General features: G+C 40.0%; 1 protein-coding gene across 3 annotated transcripts in view; it reads right to left on the reverse strand.

Annotated features, from left to right (window-relative positions):
* LOC126260934 (probable Dol-P-Man:Man(7)GlcNAc(2)-PP-Dol alpha-1,6-mannosyltransferase) overlaps window positions 1-14,583 on the reverse strand; it is a 173,340-nt gene extending 158,757 nt beyond the window's left edge. For 2 of the 3 annotated variants that reach the window (XM_049958438.1, XM_049958435.1), the window contains exons 1-2: window positions 14,381-14,583; window positions 14,100-14,225 (exon numbers count right to left, since the gene is read on the reverse strand). In XM_049958438.1, coding sequence (XP_049814395.1) covers window positions 14,100-14,225 — 126 coding nt within the window. In that variant the 5' untranslated portion in view covers window positions 14,381-14,583. The remainder of the gene's footprint in view (window positions 1-14,099; window positions 14,226-14,380) is intronic. The other variant, XM_049958437.1, reaches the window with a different exon arrangement.
* Window positions 14,584-21,807: the final 7,224 nt, after the last annotated feature.

The following is a 21,807-nucleotide window of genomic DNA, read 5'->3' on the forward strand; positions in this document are numbered from 1 at the left end:
TTAAGATACTACATTTTACTCCAATATTTTTGTTCATTTTTTTTATACTTTATACTTGTGAATCCATTGCCACTTAACCTAATCTCAGTTTCTGCTGCAGTACCAATTAAATCGCGTATAGGTATCACCACCTTTTATTGAAAAACATTTAACATGGCAATGTTCATAAATTATATTAAATAATCTCTCTGGCCTAAATAAAAATCCTCAGAATGCAAAAAAAGTGTGCAAACTACCACTGAATAGTGAGAAATGGTTCACAGTGTGAAGACTCCCTACACATTTTTTCATGTATGATGTGAAGCAACCTGTTAGGATGGAGATATTTCCTTTGGCACTGGGTTTATCACTTCGAGATTAAGAAGCAGCAGTATTTGATCTTGAATAGAAGATATTTAATTATTAACTATTCTTACATCACTATGAAACAAGTTCTCCTTTACAATGATTCAGGGACATCAAAGTGCAAGTAGAGAGAAAAGACGACTAATTTAAGATCAAGACACAAAGGTACATACTAGTAGTATTGCAAAATTCTTCAGCCTGTGATTAAGAAGGTGCAAATCATGTAACCCCTACTACAGCCAAAGAATTCAAAATTCCAAGCACAAAGAAAGAATAACTGGGGCATTACTGGACATAAAAGAAATAAACTCAGTAAGGAAAATAATAAAAATTTTCCTGATGATGTAACTATAAGAAAGATGGTGTTAAATTCAAATCATTTGGTGCTAAATCCAATGAATTCTTCCAGACATGCAAAAATATAGGTACCAAAAATGAAGCTATCAGATGCAGATCCATTAGTCTTACTTAGACAGGCATTGCATACTCCATCGCCAGATGACAGTTCTGCTATATCGAAAGTCAGAAAGATGACAAAAATAATTATTTCATTTAATTATTTCTTCTATTACAATCGTATTTCCACCACAGTACTATAGTCTTGCGCTGACTTGGTATGGACACGCTTGAGTTACATATGAACCCCAGATGATGAGTCTACGTGTATTTCATGAGAGACTAGAGTAAACGGCAGCAATTCTCATTTACAAAACTGACGAAATTCAAATTACATCTAATTATAAACCTATCTTCCTCTTCCTCATGTTCTCATTTTTTTATGAATTGCAACAGAACACTGAATGATCTTACTATGAATATCTTTTCAATAGCACCTCAGTTTGCTCCACTTATTAGCTTCTTTACTGAGAAAGGAATATATGATATTAGTAGAATAAATATGGCAAATTACACCATTCATATTTTCTGTTATCTTTCCAAGGCCATTTTGTGTGTAGATCATTAAGTACCACTGGAAAACTAAAGTAGCATTATGGTAAAGGCATTCCCCTTGCACAAATGGATTCCTATCTTAAAAACAGTAAATGATACTACAGCAATAAGACAAAATTCTGAGAGGAGAAAACTTCAAATATGATGCCCACAAAGGTTCAGTGTTTGGTAGGCTCCTGGTCTTGACAAACATAGGAGCACTCTTCAAAGGTGTGATGATTGCTGACAACACTAGTATATTGATAAATGACCGAAACACATCCATGCCAGACAGTTACGAGAATAACAGAACGGGGTTCCAGCTGATTCAGCAATATTACAAAGACTAATATTACACAACTATAAACAAATCAAAATACATTTACAGTTACCAGAACTAGAGCTCAATGGGCACACATTGGATGAGGCTCAATGTGCTATGTTGCTTGGCATCCAGATGAATAATAGACTGAGGTTGTACAAGCACGTAGGTAAGTTAACAAAAAATCCCTCTTCTGCCTACTTTGCACTTGGAAATCTCTCTCATTGTGTTAATCTGCAGACAGGATTGCTAGCATTCTTTCACTCTATATTGTCCTATGGCATAATTTTCTAGAGAAACGCAGCAAATGTAAAAGAAGTACTTATTTTACAGAAACAATACAAATACGATGTAAAGTTGATAAACCAACATCTTGTAGAAGCCCATTCAGGGACCTAGAGATTCTTGCACTCAAATGGCAATACATTTATTTGCAATTAAAAAAAAAATCAATTCAGAATGAACTGTACATGCCACACACTCAGAATACTGTAAGTAAAAATAAACTGTCCATCCCTGTCTAGGGTTCAAAATGGAGTTTTTTATTCGAGTAAAAAATCTTTTGACAAATTGCCAGTAGATTTCTGGCAGGTAATTTAAAATCCACAGATATTAAAATAAAAAGTAGGACTATCTTTACTAGCCACTCCAATAATTTATTAGCATAGTGGTTCTCAAGAGATGTAAGTTTTGCTTTACTCCAATGTTTGTATTCAACAGAAAAGCATATAATAGTCTCTGTAATGTTACCTAAGTGCGTCAGTTAAGAGCTGCAGCAGTTTTAGCACTTACTCATAACTTATTGTATGTATTATTTAAAGAATTTAACAGTTAAATGCAATCTGACTTGATCTACATCCCTTAATGATGAGATTTATGGAACACAGTGTGCAAATGAATGAATTACTTTCATTTAAAACAGGCCCCTGTCCTTTCTTAACCTCGGCATAGAGGTAAAAAAATTTATAGATATTGCAAAAGAAAAGTTTGAAAATGACAATCTAAAAGTCAACTTACAAAAAACAAATATAATCCCCTTCAATGTTGGTGATTTGCAAACGTGTATTGATTGTCAAGATAGTAATTTTTAGGGAAAATCTACAGTGAGTGTAAATTCCTAGGTATATGCACAGATAGCAAACTACTATGGACACAACAAATTGACAATGTATGTGCAAGGCTATCATCTAGCCTATACGTTTTAAGAAGAATAGCTCCATATGTCAATACCCAAACAATGAGGATGATGTATTTTGGTTTAATACATCCATTTCTAGCATATGGTCTTGCATTATGGGACGGGTCTTCCAAAACTCATGTAGACCGAGTATTTAAACTTAAGAAATGAGCCTTGAGAATATTAGGCAAAAAAGATGCTAGAACATCATGTAAGGGATTGTTTATAGAATTTAAAATTCTGACTATCTATTCTATGTATATGTTTGGAACAATAATATTAAATGTATAAGATAAGAAATATACATGTCATAATGCAGAAATTCATGATCCCAATACTAGACAAGTACAAAATTACCATATGATACACAGAAGACTGAAAAGAGAACAGCAAACAGTCCATATATTAATGGAGCAAAATACTTCAATGCACTGCCAAATGAACTGAAGGTAATAACTGGAGAGACATTCAAAAAACACCTAAAATCGTGGCTCATTGAGCAGTGCTTCTATAGCCTACTGTAGAAACTAAAATCTAAAGTATTACTATGTCACATAATTTGGACTACATTCTTAAGTTCCTATTATAAAGTAAAATTAGATTGTATACTGTTGTATTGTATTACCAATTGCTATGCATGTAATTACATGTTTCATACAAATACATTACAAAATTCTTCATATCTCAAAAAACTTCACTACCTCATTACTGATAGAATTTCATTATTTACTATCTTTGTTACTGATTCATCTCTTTGGCTTATAAACATTTAAAGAATTCTTGGCCAGCTGTACAAGTGAACATAAATTGAATTTTTGCACTAAAAATTTAAGTTTCTCCAATATTCTTTTATATCTTCGTACATGTAGGATTTGATGGGCCAAATAAATGAATATCTTGTTTGTAACAGTGCCATATGTCATCTTAACTGGCAATGCACAAGTCTGCTCAAAGTAAATATATTTTTTCCTTCTTCATACTGTTAATATTTCCAAAATTTTCACTTGACATACTTTTATTGCACCTTGTCGCACCCTCTCAAAGACATTTCTGAATAATTTTGTTTAGTTCTATAATGTCACTATAATTGTTTGCTTAATTTGATTTTTTTCTTCTTTTCTTGAACTGTGCCTGCAATGTCTTCCACTTTGTTAAACAATTGTCACTTTCATCCATGCATAAGTGCTCATTTTCTATAGTACTGAAATTGTTGCTTCAAGTCCAAAAGTCTCTGGTTCAATCCTCAGTTGGTACTAAGATTTTTTTCTGTCACTTATTTGTTCATCCACTTCTGGCACTGAGTTGTTAACCTGAAAAATGTATCGTTAAACAATGCTTTGGCATCCATGTTTAATTTTAGTTCTTCTTATAATTGGCCAGGTATGTCTAAGATTGGGGCGGCCCAAGGGAATACGCCATGTCCAGTAAAGCTCATTCTAAATTTCTGATTTCTGACTAAAGGGTATGTTTCTTTCTAGTTTTTTACCTTTTTTCCTCTCTCTCGGGATTCTTCAGGCATCAGAAATTCTAAAATGTTTTATGGCTGTCACTTCCTGTACAACTTCTTGATGGTTTCATATGATCCGTTTTATTTTTGTTTGCCTTTGGTCATTTCCAGGTCTATTTTCTAAAAGGTGAGAACCATTCTTTACAGAGTCTGCTTAAGTTTTCCACTGATGAATTGTTCTCCAGATTACATCCTAGTTTTGCACTAAAGTCTTCTTTATTATTTTGAAAGTTGTAGCTGTTTTCTACTTCCTTATCAGAATGTTGGTGCATATGTTTTTGAATTATATCAATGTTTATTTTTAAAACAAGTCTTGCAATTCAGTACAAGAATTCTTCAACGTCTATAATATTGCTTGCAAATTTATTTTTTAGAATGAAACCTACATGTGAATGTATTCTTCACTCTGTTCCTTTACCATAATTGTGACAATTGTACTGGATCCCATTTCCTATTATTTAACTCCTTTTCCATCTCTACTAACCTATCTTGGAATCACAAAGTTCGTAAGTCCATAAATATGAAGTTTTCGAAGCCATTGTGTTCTGTAGTCCATATTACTGTGTTCCTAGTCAAACTTCAAGCAGCAAAGTGTGAGCACAGAAGGACATGTGTGAATCCATTGCCTCAAACCATTCCCTGAATTTCCTCAATCTACTACTCCAAAAATAAATTTGCCTGGGTCAGAAAAGTAATTCCCCAGGCATTTGCTCTGGCTATGCTAGGCTGCCAGTGCTGAAACAATTGGTGTGAAAAGTGCTACGGCTCAACAAAGTTACACAGACAGCACACTCAGTCCACGGCAGAGTGTTTCTAAATTCCAGAGCCTGGAATCAATGCAAACTGTTCGGAATGCCGATCATATGCCAACAAGACAGTAAGCAGTTTCTCAGTCTTGGCTTGATCAATAACACATTTACGATATTGCAGTGCCTGTGTTATTCTGATTATGATGCAAAGTTCCTTTGGACATGCATGCACAGCTGTTACGAAACACATCAAATGAATTTGCAATTGCAAATAAGGACTACCATCAGCTGTAGAACAGAATGACAATGATGAAAATCTGTGCTGGACCAGGACTCAAGCCAGGATTTCCTGCTTATCGCAAGTGGTCACCTTACCATTTGGCTACCCATGCACGACTAACGCCCAGATCCCAACTTCCACATGTCACCAACCAGTACAGGGTGCAGCAGACACATGGTTGGTGACATACGGAGGTTTGGGTCTGGCCACGAGTTGTGCGCAGATAGCCAAATGGTAAGGTGACCACTTGCAATAAGTGGAAAATCCAGATTCGAGTCCCAGACCAGCACAGATTTTCATTGTCTTCATTACATTCTTCATCCTTATTCGTAATTGTGAATTCATTTGATGTATAACACATTTAGACTAAAAGGTAAAGGGCTCTGACAGACTCCACACTGTATTTCATGTTGATGCAGCATCCATTCAAGTTTTGGTCTAAAGTGCAACCAATGGCAGCTCTGATGGGAATATGACTGTCACATGCCCCCTGCCCCACTCTAGATTGTTATCATGTGACAACAGTCACTTTTCACTCGGAGCTGCTGGTGTAGGAGTCATGTGTGCATGAGGGGTGTGTGTGTGTGTGTGTGGGGGGGGGGGGGGTGTATAACAGTATTTTTGTTGCACCTGTCTACAACTCAACGGGTCACATTTACAGTGAGTAGCAATCTATCCTTTTCATAATATTGTTGATATTCCAACTTGGAGTTTCCATTGTTTAACTTAAAACAACTGAGATACTCACAGGATCACCACACCAATGTGGCATGTTAGAACCAATCATCTTGAAAGATGGTTGATAAACTGAGAAAAACTTCCTCTTAGCAACAAAGAAGGGTGCGCAACAAGGACGTCACTCAATTGACTCGTGCTGGAAGCTATATTTTATTCACATGCAGCTGAGCAGAGTTCAGCAAACGTCTTAATGCTATTTTTGTCCAATCTCATGTACTGTGGAAGACTCAGTAAAAGTTAGCACATGTTCCCTCAAGACTGCCAAACTTTAGAGTACAATTTCTTAATAATTGTAGTACTTTCCTGTTGCTTTTAGTTAATCTATGTATTTATGAGTGGACAATCTTTCACTCTGCAGTGGTGAACATACTGGTTTGAAACTTCCTTACTGATGAAAACTGTGTGTCAGATCTGGACTCAAACGTGGAATCTTGCGTTTTACAGCAATACTCTGACTGAGAAAGCTATCCAGGTATGACCCCTCATCTGCTCTCACAGCACACTTTTCCCAGTACCTGTCTCCTACATTTCAAACTTCACACATGCTATCCTTTGTGCCTTGTTGGACTAACACTTCTGGAAGAAAGGATATTGTGGAGACACTGCCTAGGAGATTGTTCCCTGAATGAGTATTGTGCTCTATAGTAATGAACAGTATTGAAACTTCCTGGCATGTTACAACAGCATGTAACATCGGCACTCAAACACAAAACCTCCCCTTTCTTAAGCAATGCTCACACCACAATTTCAAAGCAACACACACTCAACTGCAGAATGAAAAATTCACTCTGGAAACAATCTCCTAGAGAGTCATCAGCTAGACAAAGCCATTTCTACAGAACAGCCTTTGTTCCAGGAGTGACAGTCCTGCAAAGTAGGAGACATGTACAGGCATGAGTGAAGTTGTGAGGGCAGCATGATAGCTCACTTGGTAAGAACATCGCCTTTGAATGATTATAGAGTCTGGATTCTAGTTTTAAAGTGATTTTGTGGTGTGTATGTTTTGTTTTAAATACAATGCAAAAATAAAGCCTCAAGCACAACTGTGGAACAGTTGGTAGTTTCCTTCAGAAAAGTGAGTCAAAATTCTATTGTAAGCTACTGTAGTGAAAGCTTCTGAAAAGACTGGGAGAAAAAAAATGAGTGAGCAGTTATACATGGTTTATTTATCTCCAATTCTGTAGTACATAAGAATCAGTTAGGAAACATGCCTAAACCAGAAGAGATTTAAATGCTAAAACCACATCATTTGCATCTGATCAAATAATTATTAAACTAAAGATTGTCAGCAGCACTTGCATTGTCTGTAGAAGTGCATCTAGTTGTATATTAATGGAACAAACTCTGCTGCTGCTGTCAGGAAATAACCATTCAATTTTACAGCCCTCAAGATATTATCATGCCTGTTACAGCTATTGTCTAGGGATTCAGTCTTATCTGGCTCAATGTTTTCATTTGTTCCTTGATTAATAATGCTTTATATCATATTTGTATTATTCTTTCAGGGTTTTACAAGTGTGTCACTGTTTATATTAAAAAACTAGAGAATTTTGCAAAACTGTTGGTAATGGAGTGTTACTTATTGATTATGACCTGTCTTCCAAAATAAATAGAATTCTCTCTTCTGCCAGGCTGAGATGGCCCAGAAGCATTAGACATGAGGTTCTGCTGTGGCTGCTGGTGGGCAAACTGCATCAGGTCTGAGGCTTTTCTGTGATCACTGAGCAGCCTAGTAGTAGTGTGTTAATGTCAAATAGCTCTTTAATTTTACCCTAAGTGTTTTAGGAGTACTCAAGATTCAAAGGTCTGTATAAAAAAAATTTTTCACAAAGGGAATCTTTTGTCGTCTAAATTCTACATCACGTAATTCCTATTCTACTGTTATACTATGAAGAGGCGAGTCTAAATCTTAACATCTTGTTGATATTGAGGCCATTATATGGGGGTTGACTGAAAAGTAGAACCTCCACCTTTGTAATTCTTCAACAGTCGGTAGCATTTGTATGCAGCAGGTACTGGCTTGTTCCGTAGCCTCTTCTCTACAGCTCCAGTTGGCAGAAAGCCTCAGCAATGAAAGGTTGTGTTGTTACAGTGTAAAGTACGGAACCCTGCACAGACGGTCGGTCAATGCAATTTAAGCAATGTGCAGTCATTGAATTCTTGACAGCAGAAGGTGTCAGCCCAAAGCAGATTCATCAGAGAATGAAAGCAGTTTATGGTGATTGTGTTCATGTGAGTTCTGTGCATCGTTGGACGAGTAAGTTTAAAGATGTTGAGGTGGGAACATTTGACGTGCATGACAAACAAAGAGTTGGATGGCCTGTGACCACAATTACCAAGTTAAGAACTTTCAGCACTGCAGCGCGTCAGCAATCGTAAGTATCAAAATAATTATGAAAAATCCGCCTCGACTGCACAAACTACCTGGTGTTTACCTAGGTTTCAGTGTGGGTAACCACATCTTCTTCAGAACAAATATAAAGCAGCTTGCCTAAATAGGCGCAGTCAAAGGCTAAAATCAACACCTACAGCGGCAAGACCCCATAAATTTTTTTTTTTACAAATAAACGGTGCATTTGTACCAAGTCAATAATATTACTTATCCCAACCCTGTGTGTGCTGCCTCTCCCCAGCCAATGTACGATGGTCACAGGCTGTCCACCAAACTGAGGCACCGCGGGCTGCTCACATGTGCGGCTATCGAAATCACTGCGCATGCGCGCGGCCAGGAAACGCTCTTTTTATGCATGGGGGCGGGATTACAAAGTTAACACGGATCAGGACCTAACTGATTGCCAAAAGTTGTCGCTTAAATAGCAAATTGAGCAAATGACAAAAGCGATGATGCGGGAATTAAGACATATTTAATAGCAGTGCACGACAAACTTTGTGCACGGATGGTAAATCTGCCACAAGTTAATATGGAGGCCCTAGAATTAGGTAGAAATTGCAACTAAACTAAAAAGATAGCTATGCTAAGGACATTATTGTTAACAGATAAAACCGCACTAATAATATCTGCAAAAGAAACAACCATAGTCGCTACATTGCCATAATACTAAGCAGCCGACCAGGCCATAATCAGAAGACGTTAAAGATTCATAACATACCTTGGCTACATGATCTTATAATTACATAGAAGCCAACGAAGATACATAAAATACCCCCTAAAAGTGCGCAGCAATAAGAAAACACAAATGGTGTTCTTCTTGGCTAACCAAACCCTCAACACAGTAGGAGGGAAAATGTACCAAAATGGGGGGGAGGGGGGAGTCGTTACCATCCGTGAACAATCAACATTGTGCGCGTACGTCAACCAACTTCCACGTCATGCAACTTAATGTGAAGAATTAAGTAAGGGACCGAAACCTTCAAAGAAAGTTCTGTTTTTTAATTGGAGCTGATCGTTAAGGACATCATCTTTGGCGTACTGCAGGTGTTTAAAAATCTGCATTTCCTCTAAGATATCCAATTTTGAACTCTTAACTTCAGTATGAAGCCACTTGATGTTAGATGGAGGACTTGGCGCATGAGCCATCTGTATAAGGTGTTCTGCAAAAGTGGAACCCCTCGTGCCATCACCGCTTCTAGTGGGGATGTGCTCTTTATATCTAGTCACGAGAACTCGGCCTGTCACCGCAAGTAATTTTATACACTCCAGACTGAGACAGTATATCATCTGTGATCTGCAACGAGTGGATTAAATTCTTGTGCAGATTAGTGTTGGTGGAAAAGGCTACTCTAAAGTTATAGGCTCTAAGCAAATGCCCTAATTTGTAACTAACATTACCTACAAAAGGGATAGATACTGTTGCCATCGGTTTGTCATTTACTAAATCTCCTAATGTGGAAGCCGTACCATTATTTTTATTTATTTTCTTATTGTTATTTAATTACCAAGTTTCGCAAGCAAAATGTTGACAGATTGATTCAGGACAATCATCGTGCCACTCAGAGAGAAATTGCAAGCACAATCGGGATTTCACAAGAACATGTGGGTCACATTATTGCTTTGCTTGGCTATCAGAAGATCAGTGCACGACGGGTACCCCGGATGTTGACTCCTGAAATGAAAGTCCAGAGATTTGAAATTTGCTAGGAACTCCTCTCACATTACGAGAATAAAGGTGATGCCTTTCTCCATTCAACTGTAACAGGAGACAAAAGGTGAGTACATCATTACAACCCAGAGACGAAATGTTGGTCTATGGAATATCAACACAAAGACTCGCCCCAGAAAAAGAAATTCAAGATGCAGCCCTCACCTGGAAAAATCATGGCCACAGTGTTCTGGAAAGCAAATAGTGTTATCCGTGTTGAGTTCCTTGATCGTGGAATCACAATAAATTCAGAGTGTTACATCACAACATTGCGAACTCTGAAACAACAGCGAGCAAGGGTCCAAAAGGAAAAGGGAAATGGAAATATTTTACTGCAGCATGACAATGCCAAACCACACACTTCACATGCCACCACAGGAGAATTGCAGAGACTGAATCTCACCACTGTATGGCATCCTCTATGCAGTCCACATTTAGCACCGTCTGACTTCCATCTGTTCCTGAAAATTAAAGACGATCTGTGGGGACATTATTATGCTTCTGATGAAGATGTTGGGAGAACTGAGAGACTGTGGTTGCGGAAACAGAGTGTCGACTTCTTCCACGACGGCTTCAGAAAACTTGTTCATTGTTGGCAGAAATGTATCCAATTGGCTGGTGATTATGTAGAGAAGTGAATATTGGTAATTAAAGATCACATTCTAATATTATTTTTGAAATTGATTTATTAAATATTCCCATCCAAACCCAATTAACAATGGTGGAGGCATTACTTTTCATTCAACCCTCATACAAAGTAGTTTATATCAGATTCTAAACAAAGAAGGAAGTTATCTGCAATTTGCTGAATCCACTGTTTAAACAGTTGAAAATTCAACACAATTTTGTGTAATTATTTACTAACTGACTTGTTCTCCAACAGAGTTCTACTGTTTTTTGAAACACATTGCAGGAAGAGTGTGTCAACATTTGTTTATTGTGGTCTGTAAAGCTGTTAAATACAGGCACGACAGCAACACTGTTGATATTATTTTCATCCACAAATTCGTTGTTGAAGTCCAGTATCAGAATTACACTGAAATGGCAAAAGTCGTGGGATAACTTCTGATATCGTGTTGGACCTCTTTTTGCCCAGCATAGCACAGCAACTTGATGTGGCATGGACTCAGCAAGTCGTTTGAAGTCCCCTGCAGAAATATTGAGCCATGCTGCCTCTACAGCCATCCATGATTGCTAAAGTGTTGCCCCAGTGCAGAATTTTGTGTACTAACTGACTTCCTGATTATGTCCCATCAATGTCCGATGGGATTCACATCGGGTAATATGGGTGGCTAAATCATTTGCTCAAACTGTCCAGAATGTTGTTCAGACCAATTGCAAACAGTTGTGGCTTGATGACACAGTGCACTGTCATCCACAAAAATTCCATTGCTGAAGATGATGTTCATGAATGGTTGCAAATGATCTCCAAGTAACCGAAAATAGCCATTTCCTGTCAATGATAGATTAAGCTGGACCAGAGGAGCTGGTCCATTCCATGTAAACAGAGTCCACACCATTACGGAGCCACCACCAGCTCGCACAGAGCCTTGTTGAAAACTTGAATTCATAGCTTCGTGGCATTTGAGCCACCCTTGAACCCTATCATCAGCTCTTATCAACTGAAATCAGGACTCATCAGACCAGGCCACAGTTTTCCATTCGTCTAGGATATAACTTACATCGTTAAAAGCCCAGGAGAGACACTGCAGGTGACACTGTGCTGTTAGCAAAGGCAGTCATGTTGATCGTCCACGGCCATAGCCCATTAATGCCAAATTTTACCAAACCGTCCTAACAGATATGTTCGTCATATGTCGCACTTTGATTTCTGTGGTTATTTTATGCAGTGCTGCTTATCTGTTAGAACTGACAACTCTATTCAAACACCACTGCTCTCAGTCGTTAAATGAAAGCCATTGGCCACTGAGTTGTCTTTGGTGAGAGATAATGCCTAAAATTTGGTATTGTCAGCACTCTCTTGACACACTGGGTCTCGGAATACTGAATTCTCTAATGATTTTTGTCCGCAGCTCGTGTTCTAGCAGCTAGCATTGCTGCCTCTGGATCACGGGGTCTCAGGTTCGATTCCTCGCCGGGTCGAGGATTTTCTCCATGCACGGACAGTGTGTCATCATAATCATCATCATCATCATCATCATCATCATCATCCGAGACATGGTGAGAATGGAAATGAAAAGATTAGGAACTTGTATGGGCACTGATGACCATAATGTTAAGTGCCCCACAAACCATCATCATCATCATCATCATCAAATTATTTCTGAAATGAAATATCTCGTGCATCCAGCTCCAACTACCATTCCACGTGCAATGTCTGTCAATTCCCGTCATGCAGCCATAATCACATCGGACACCTTTTCACATGAATCACTCGAGCACAAATGACGGCTCTACCAACATGCTGCCCTTTTACACTTCATGTATGTAATATTGCTGCCATCTGTATATGTGCATATTGTTAAATCATGACTTTTGCCACCTCAGTACACATTAAAGTAGCACAATGTGTGTTCAAGATAAAGTCTATAACAAGAGTTGTCAATCAAAGCTACGTTAAAATCATAAAGAACCAAAGTATTGCTCACTTTCACTGTTACTGTCAGCAGCTATGAAAGTATATTTGTTTTCTCAGAAAGCTCCTGAAATTACCTGCAAGAGCACTGTCAAGAACTAAAATTTGATAAACATGACAAGTGTTTTCTACTTCAATGACAGATACATCAAAATGCTGCTGCAGTCAGTATACTTGAACATCTAGAGCTTTGGATGAATGCCTGGTTTTTATAAATATACATACTACTCCAATATTACCTCTACAGTATGAAGTGGTAATGGTTTAGCTATAAAATGGGAGAAAATAGTGGTAGTCATAAAATGATGTTCTGTGAAATGTTTAAAAAAAGTTTATTTGTAAATTCTCTAAGAAAACCATAATTTAGTTGGTTTTCGCTGACCAATATTTTCATGTTTTATTGAAATATTGACACCGATTTGGAAATCACTAAACTGCACATTTGTCTTAACACAACTTATCAGTTTAAATGAGTGCAAACATTATAAAGCTACTTTTTCCCCTCTTTATTGTTGAAACAATCACAATGAGTTATGGATACAATAACTGCATTCCTTTTTAGATTTGTCAAAGACTACCAGTAGATCAGAACAGGTTGTAACATAACACAAGTAAAATAGTGTATCTTGAATCTGGATGCAGTAAAAATAATTTGCTACGGTATCACATTTAACCCTTTGGAAAACAATACACTGCTTGGCTGACCAAATTCCAAGGGAAAAGTGTGGGAAGATAAACATGCCTGTACACCAGACATTCAAGTACACTACTAAGGGTGTAATTTATAATTTCTTCAAGGTTGCAAACGTTAAGGTGCTGCCAGGTGCCATATGTCCATATTTCTCATTTTATTTGTTCTTACTGTACCTGTAAGTAATTTCAAACACGTTCATACGGCTTGGATACTAGTTTGGTTTTCTTTTTGAACCATTATTCAGTCTCATACAGGCATTATAACCAGTGTTTCTTGAAATTTCAATGCTGCATACTTCTTATTCTAGAAAAATCGCCTAAACAAATTAACACATTTATTTGTGATTCAATCACCAATCGAAAGGAACAATACGGTGCGTTTCAAGCCAATCACATTGTCATGTGCAGGCCTATACTGCAACCAATTAACCAGAAGAGGAAAATTTATTTCCGGCACAAAAATTTGCTATAAAAGACAACTGTTGTGAGGTCTTTCTTATTGCAGTTATAAACTCTTTACTGTGTGTTACATGCATCAAACGAAAGGTGACGTGGAGCATGTTTGGGGTCTCGTATAACTGACGACGTGCCCACTGTCCTCTGAACGAATAACACACACACAAACACACAAAATAAAACCACGGGCTTTCTACTTAAGTTACCTTGGTAAAGTTGAATCCATGGAATAAAATGTCGTGTGTTGCTTGTAAATTGAAGCTCTCTTCTACCTTCGTATATGGGCAATACAACAGGTGTATTAAAGCTACCAGTACTAAAATTTGGTCCATCTGAAATTAAGTTCAAAGAGAGTATTTTAAATATGTTTATTTTTCCCAGGAATTATGTTTTAAAATTACGGCCTTTCCGTCATAAAAGTCGAAAGAACAAAAGATTTAATATAATTGGCGGTGGGAAGAAACTTGATTTTATAGCGTAAACTCACACCCACAGCGTCTTGTTATCCCAGACCGCAGTGGATTTCAGGTCATTTTGTTTGACAATCCTCCAAGTTTTACGCTGACTCTAGGTACCAAATGAACAGACTCTGGTCCTATGGCCATTCGGTGCCTTGCACTATACCAAACTAGTACTGCAGACGACGTATTAATAACTCTCATTTAAACCAACAGGTGCCGCTCGCTCTCACTTCTGCCCAGTCCAAAGCAGTTAGTAGGAATATAACCTCGTTGGCAACGAACACCACGGCCCCATGGAGCCTCTGAACTCTTCGTCACAATCAGCTGTGAGTTCTGCTTCTCGAAATTCGAGCAAGTTACAGCACAGTGGACTGTTGGCAAATGAACTTTTATCGGCCTTGATCCATGACATCACTAAACAGCGAACATTCCCTCTGTTGGCAAATGAACTTTTATCGGCCTTGATCCATGACATCACTAAACAGCGAACATTCCCTCTGCTTTATGATTTTACACCGCTGTTAACTTACATGACCAACTTATGAACAGCGCATTGTTACGGCAATTATTTCCGATAACCCGTTTCCCGGACATTTTGTTTCTGAAAGAAACAGTGAACCCCTTGTCAGGTGCCCGTTTTTATATTTTTGTACGCCCACAGGCGTACTCGACGAACGACTATGACGTTCATGATACCACTGATAATTACATCAGTTGTCTCGAAAGATTTCCGGTTAATATTCAATATTTAGTTGAAGAAAATACTTCCCTTTAATACTGAAATGAAACGAGGCACTAAATAAGACAAACGAATTTTCATTAAACAAAAGGAGAATAAATCCCAACAGGAGAATAGTGTCATCTAGAATATTAATATTGAATAGCTTTTCATTTTTAAGTGGGCATCTAAGAGCAAAACGTTATGAAATACAGTAAATATTTCTTTGCCAAGTATCAAGTTTCGATCTGCAGGATGGAAATGTTATTCTTAAAGGTCTCGACCGTAACAAATCATTTATTTCAATCGTTACCAGACAGCATGTGACCATCCTCACAAGGGAACCTCCCCATCGCACCCCCCTCAGATTTATTTATAAGTTGGCACAGTGGATAGGCCTTGAAAAACTGACACAGATCAATCGAGAAAACAGGAAGAAGTTGTGTGGGACTATGAAAAAAATAAGCAAAATATACAAACTGAGTAGTCCATGCGCGATATATGCAACATCAAGGATAATGTGAGCTCAGCAGCGCCGTGGTCCCGTGGTTAGCGTGAGCAGCTGCGGAACGTGAGGTCCTCGGTTCAAGTCTTCCCTCGAATGAAAACTTTTTTCCCAAAGTTATGATCTGTCCGTTCGTTCATTGAAGTCTCTGTTCACTGTAATAAGTTTAGTGTCTGTGTTTTGCGACCGCACCACAAAACCGTGCGATTAGTAGGCGAAAGGACGTGCCTCTACAATGGGAACCGAAAACATTTGATCACAAGTTCATAGGTCAACCGATTCCTTCACAGGAAAACACGTATGATATATTCTATACGACACTGGTGACGGCATGTGCGTCACATGACAGGAATATGTTGTCGACCCACCTAACTTCTACACTTGGCGAATGGGGAAAAAGATTCTTCTACCTTCCCCGATTTAGGTTTTCTTGTGGAGGTGATAATCACTCCGAACAAAGTGATGAAAACATAAGAGTTTGTCACATAAACTGCAACAAATGAATGCAATAGTTTCACAGTCGCACAGTTTTCCCTTTTAACGTTTTCAAAATTTTCCGTGTGTAGACCGTCAAATCCTGCATATGTCCAAGCAAATCTGAGCATCTATTGGAATTTTGGAAAGCGAAGTTGATTATGTGTGAGTGCCTGAACTTTGATAATTGGCTGAAAATAAAAAATTAAACTTTTCACTCGAGGGAAGATTTGAACCAAGGACCTCCCGTTTCGTAGCTGCTCACGCTAACCACGGGACCACGGTGCTGTGGAGCCCACAGCCTCCTTGATGTTGCCTATCTTGCGCATGGACTACTCAGTTTGTATATTTTGCTTATTTTTTTCATAGTTCCACACAACTTCTTCCTGTTTTCTCGATTGATCTGTGTTCAGTTTTACAAGGCCTATCCACTGTGCTAACTTATAAGTGTATCTGAGGGGGATGCGATGGGGAGGTTCCCTTGTCAGATCCTTGTACAATGATGGTATGCGGTGGTGGTGAACAGAGCAGGTGTTTTAACTCCATGAACGTAAACTGACTGAAACCGGCAATCATTAAAATAAATGTTTTGTTGCGGTCGAAACTGTTTGTAATCCATATTTAAAGTACTTTTAGCCAGACCGCTGTTTCCCCACGAGAAATGTACTCGAAAATTGATGAGGAAGGGGGATGTGGTGATTACAGAAACAATTCATTATCTGTGAATGTAGACAATCCATTGCCATTGTCAGCCTTTTGGGTTGTGTTATTCTGTTTTCATCTTTAATATTTTTCTGTAATTCCTTAATGAAATATGTTGCAAGTAATACATCTCTATTTCCAATCAATAACTCAGTACACAGTATCAATACTAGGAATAAGAAGAATCTACATAAAGGCCTAAAATTACTTACCTTGGTCCAAAAAGAGGTCCAATATTCAGGAATACACCTTTTTAATAAATTGCCAGCAACCATTAAAAACTTGGTTTCAGATAAAGCGTTTAAACAGAGTTTGAAAGACTTTTTGATAGACAACTCCTACTCCATAGATGAATATCATAACAGAGACTGTTAAGTCAGCTTAAGTAAAAATATCTGTTAGATTTCAGTTTTGACAACACTTCGTCACAACAGTCAAGATTAGGTATTTTTCGTATGATAAATTTATTAATAGTGAACAACAGTGTTATATTCTGACAGTGTGTTAATTCTGTAAATATTAGCTGTCCCAGTTTACTGCATTGTATTAGCTTATTTTCGACTATCTCCTGACAAATGATCAGGGTAGTAAGTATTATATTCAAATGTTTTATGTTCTTATGTCATACTTTCTGACATGTTCCACACCCACGAGAATCATCTCATATTTTGGGTCTGTTTGAAGGCATTTTGGCTGCTATTGTCAGCCTTTTTGCGTTGTGTTATTTTGCTTGCATCTTTATTATTTTTCTGTAATTCTAGCTGGCTTATCTCCCAGTAAAAAATATGTTTGGAGGGCGTTGTTGTGGACAGTTCTGGTATTTACATCACAGCCACGAGAAACCACCTCAAATTCTGTCTAGAACTGCTAGTGTTAGCACTTTTTTAGTCCACAGGGTGTTTCCCCCTCGGAGTGTGGTTGTATTCCTTCCTTCGTTGCCTGTGTAGCCTTTGCTCTTTCTCCACTCTCAGTTTGAAGTTTTTAAATCACTTGGGAGGCATCATTATGCTATGTTGACCGACTCTTTATCACTCTGTGACTTCTCGCTGACCCTGCCCATGTCCCTTTGCAGGTGTTGGAGCTGCTTCTGCTATGATGACTTCCGTTGTGTGGACCACTCGAAAGATCAACATAACCAACTTTGGCCCATATGTCATGATCGTCTGCATTCCCTGTTATTGATTTGAGTGCCTCAATTTGTGAGGATATCATTGTGCCCCTGTGCTCATTGGTTTGTGCCACTCATGACTCCATTTGTGTTTGCCAATTGTAGACTTCCAACAGCAGGAGATGGGCATCCTCCATCTCAGTGTACTGTTCCCTGACTTTTGTCTCTGCTTCTTACAGGGCAGCATCTACCAGGGTGCACCAGGCATCTGTTAGGCAAATTGTTTATGTGCCACTTTCTGCCATTAAGGTAACTTGTTCTTCATAGCTGGCTGGTGCTGACTGTCTCTACTCTGCAGTGCTCAGGAGGCTTCCCCCCTCGTCTCTATTACTGGTGGTGGTGACGGCCATCCATGTGAGAGGGGAAGTCCTTGCTGGCTTGCCTCTGCTCAGCTCTGGATTCAAAGTCATGGCCTTTCCAAGTCTTTGTCTCCTCCAACAATTCTTCTTGGCTCGCTCTTCTGTCACAGGTGCAGCCGATGTATTCACCGGAGTACTTCACACACTTTGTAGCATTGTGACAGTCTTTTGCTATGTGACCTTCTCTCTGGCACCTAGAGCACTGAGTTTAAGGATCGAGGCATGATGGGAGGATCTCGGCTTTAGCAGGAAAGCCAAGGAGATTCTGCAAATCAAAGATCTCGCTGCTACATTTGTTTCGCTGTGGATCAGCCACTGGCTTAACGATGATGAAGAGTGGCTGTTTTTTTCTGTTTGTTTGTTTGTGGAGTTTGATGGCCACATCTCCAAACCCTGCATGCAGCAGAGCAGTCCCTCCTTGACTGTTGCCTCATTGCAGATCCATGACTGTCCTCATAGTAGTGTCTCAGTTGACTTCTCCCTCTGCATGGTGGCATCATCTTCTTTTTGGGCGCCACTATGATGTATTTGGCAGCAGCAGTCTTGACTGGCACGAACTTGTCCATGCTTTGTGCCTGTCTCTCGATAATGGCGCTAAATCTACAGACTTGACGTCAAAATCGAGGTTGCAGCAGTCGTCAAAGGGCCGTGCAGCTCCACCTGTGCCTTGTCTCTGTACTGATGTAGGAAGGGCACACCATCTTGATCTCCATCGTGGCAGACTGCATATTCTCCACAGCAAAAGTGTCTGTACGACTACCTGAGCCCTTGTTGCAGCATTACACGGTAATTGCTAGTGTCTTACGAATGACACACGACAACTTTACTAATGCTAGCTGTCACAGTCCTCACAAGTTCCAACATCAGTGTGCTCAGTAGCAGCAATCAAGTCTAGAGTTTTTTTTTTCAATAAGAGTGGACACCCCCATGACTGCACTAGCACTGCGATCATCACATAAAGTTCTGCTGTCACCTCTGCACCGATTAGTTATATGAATTGAGTTTATCACGGGATGCAGGATTGTGATGTTGTCCGTATGTCTCGGTCAGAGTCCCACTGATACCAGCTCATTTGGAGACGGAATGGACAGAAACTCATGAAGAAATAGTGTGTTTAGGGCAGAGGGCGGAAAAAGTGGCACGGCAGGCACCATGCGAAAAAAACCTTTGCCATGGCCATGGTCTGTATAGGTAGTAAGAACAGTAGAGGACTTGGTTGTTATCTCCAGCGAATGCAGAGATAGGTTACATTAGTAGTATCATGCAGCTTGATGGCCATGTCATAGCCATCTGTTCTTCACAATCTGTGTGGTAGTGCCATGTGCTGCTGTGGGGCTTCCTCTGCAGCACTCCGTCAGTGGTGGCTGGGTGTGGCAGCAGGCCCAGGTTGGCCGTAGCTTCATGTGTCATACATCTCAGTTGTGCTGCCAGCAGTACCCCCTCCCCCTCACAATCCAGATCACTGGCTGGGGAGCTCCACTGCCTCAGTTTGACTACCCTTTAAGGCATTTCTATTTATCATCCTGGAAGAGAGTGAGGTCTTTGATAATCACCTCATATTGCTTTCGTAGACCATCTAGGTTAGCCGAGAGTGCTAATGCGCTGCTTCCTGAACTATGGTAGGCGCGCCAGCCCCGGATCGAATCCGCCCAGCGGCTTAACGATGGAGGCTGGTGTGCCGGCCAGCCTGGATGTGGTTTTTACGCGGTTTTCCCCATCCCACTAGGTGAATACCGGGCTGGTCCCCACGTCCCGCCTCAGTTACATGGCTCGCAGACATCTGAATACATTCACACTATTCCATGGATTACACTAGACACAGACAGTTGGGGTACACTAATTCCGTCCCGGGGGGTACGGGGTGGCGGCAGGAAGGGCATCTGGCCACCCCATCAATTAACCTTGCCAAATCCGATTAACCATGTCGACCCTGCGTCGTTGTGGGAAAAAGGCACAAGCAAAAGAAAAGATTGCTTTAGTAGCTGGTAGTTGGCTTTTTCGGCATGTGCCATAAAGACAGTCTTGTATGCAACTCTCTCTTTCGTCATAGCATTTTTGAGGAGCACAGTTCCGCTCTGGTCGACTTCAGTAAATGGGATGGTCGCCTACTTCTTCTTCCTGGCCTTTCTCAGGTGCTGGCTGCACTGGCCCCCCTTCTGCTGACAGCTGGTTCCCGCCCCTTCACCCTTCCCTGGCGCGATGTTCCGGCTCATTGCGGTCGGCAATCATCTGCCATGTCTCAGGTGCTGGCTACACTGTCCTCTTTTCTGCTTGTGGACAGCCCCTCGCACCACTGCCACTAGTGAAATATTCTGGTCCATCGTAATCGGCAGAAGCGGCAGTTGTCTGCTCACTTCTTGCTTGTGCTGCTGCCCTCTGTTGGCGCCTTCCCCATTAATGGCGTTTTTCCTTGGTAATGGTCTTCTCGTCTGTGGCTCAGACATTGCCAGAGACATAAGGCCAGTCACAGTGAGCATATGTCAGAGCTTCTTCTCTTCTTCTGTCACAGGTGCAGCTATCATGCTGGAGCGAGCAGTTGACACATTTCAGGGAACTGTGTCAAAATGTAGCCATATGGCCCTCTTCCTGGCTTAGGATCCAGGCCTGGAGGGAGAGTCTTTTTTTCTATCAGGAAGCCAAGGAGCTTCTGCAGCACAAAGATTTCATGTGTCATTTGCACAGTGATGACAGACATTGGCAGCTCCTACTTGGTTGACCAATTATGCAGCTAGATTGCTGCATCCACAAAACTAGCCTGCAACTCCCCTTCTTTGACAGCTGCCTCGTCGCAAATCCAAGGCAACCTATGGAGGAGCACCTTCGTCATGTTGTCATGCTGTCGTGGTGGCGTCTTCTTGTCCCTGGACACCTCAACGATATGTGCGACCACAGTATTCTCGAGTGCCCTGCAGTCGACCTTGCCCGCTACTTGCAGCTCGATAGTGACATCAGAGTCAACAGACTTAAGGCGACTTTGTTCTTGCAGCAGCTGGCTGTCTTGTCACACATCTCTGTCCATACTGTACCTCTGCATTGGATATGGAGGGGAGAGATAAGTGTGTGGTTGTCTTCCTTGTCCTGTTGATCAGTAGCTCGCTGAGTTTCATGACTGAAGGCCCCTTCACTGCGTCAGCTTTCTTCTGTCTGCCCCATTTGACCTTGCTGTACGTGAAAACAAGACACAGTAACAATTTGCTTTCCACAAAAGATACAGCACAAGCACACCATCACAGCTCTCCATCAGCCACAGCAGTGTAGTTCACAACAGCAGTTATGCACTCGCTTCACTGGCTCAGGCTGAGCTTTGTCAACATTGCAAAGGCATCTCATACATATAACTGAGTGGCGGCCATCAGATTACATGTTAGTTGCTGACTGTAACAGAAAATACATAATAATCTCATGCGTACCAATAAAATATAATCCTGTTTTGTTTACTGTACATTTATTGTCTAAATAAAATTGTATGATGGACACTATATTGACAGCTGAAACATCATCTAGAGGCCATGACCAAAGAATAAATA

The sequence above is a fragment of the Schistocerca nitens genome, chromosome 5, assembly GCF_023898315.1.
Source record: "Schistocerca nitens isolate TAMUIC-IGC-003100 chromosome 5, iqSchNite1.1, whole genome shotgun sequence".
NCBI lineage: Eukaryota > Metazoa > Arthropoda > Insecta > Orthoptera > Acrididae > Schistocerca > Schistocerca nitens.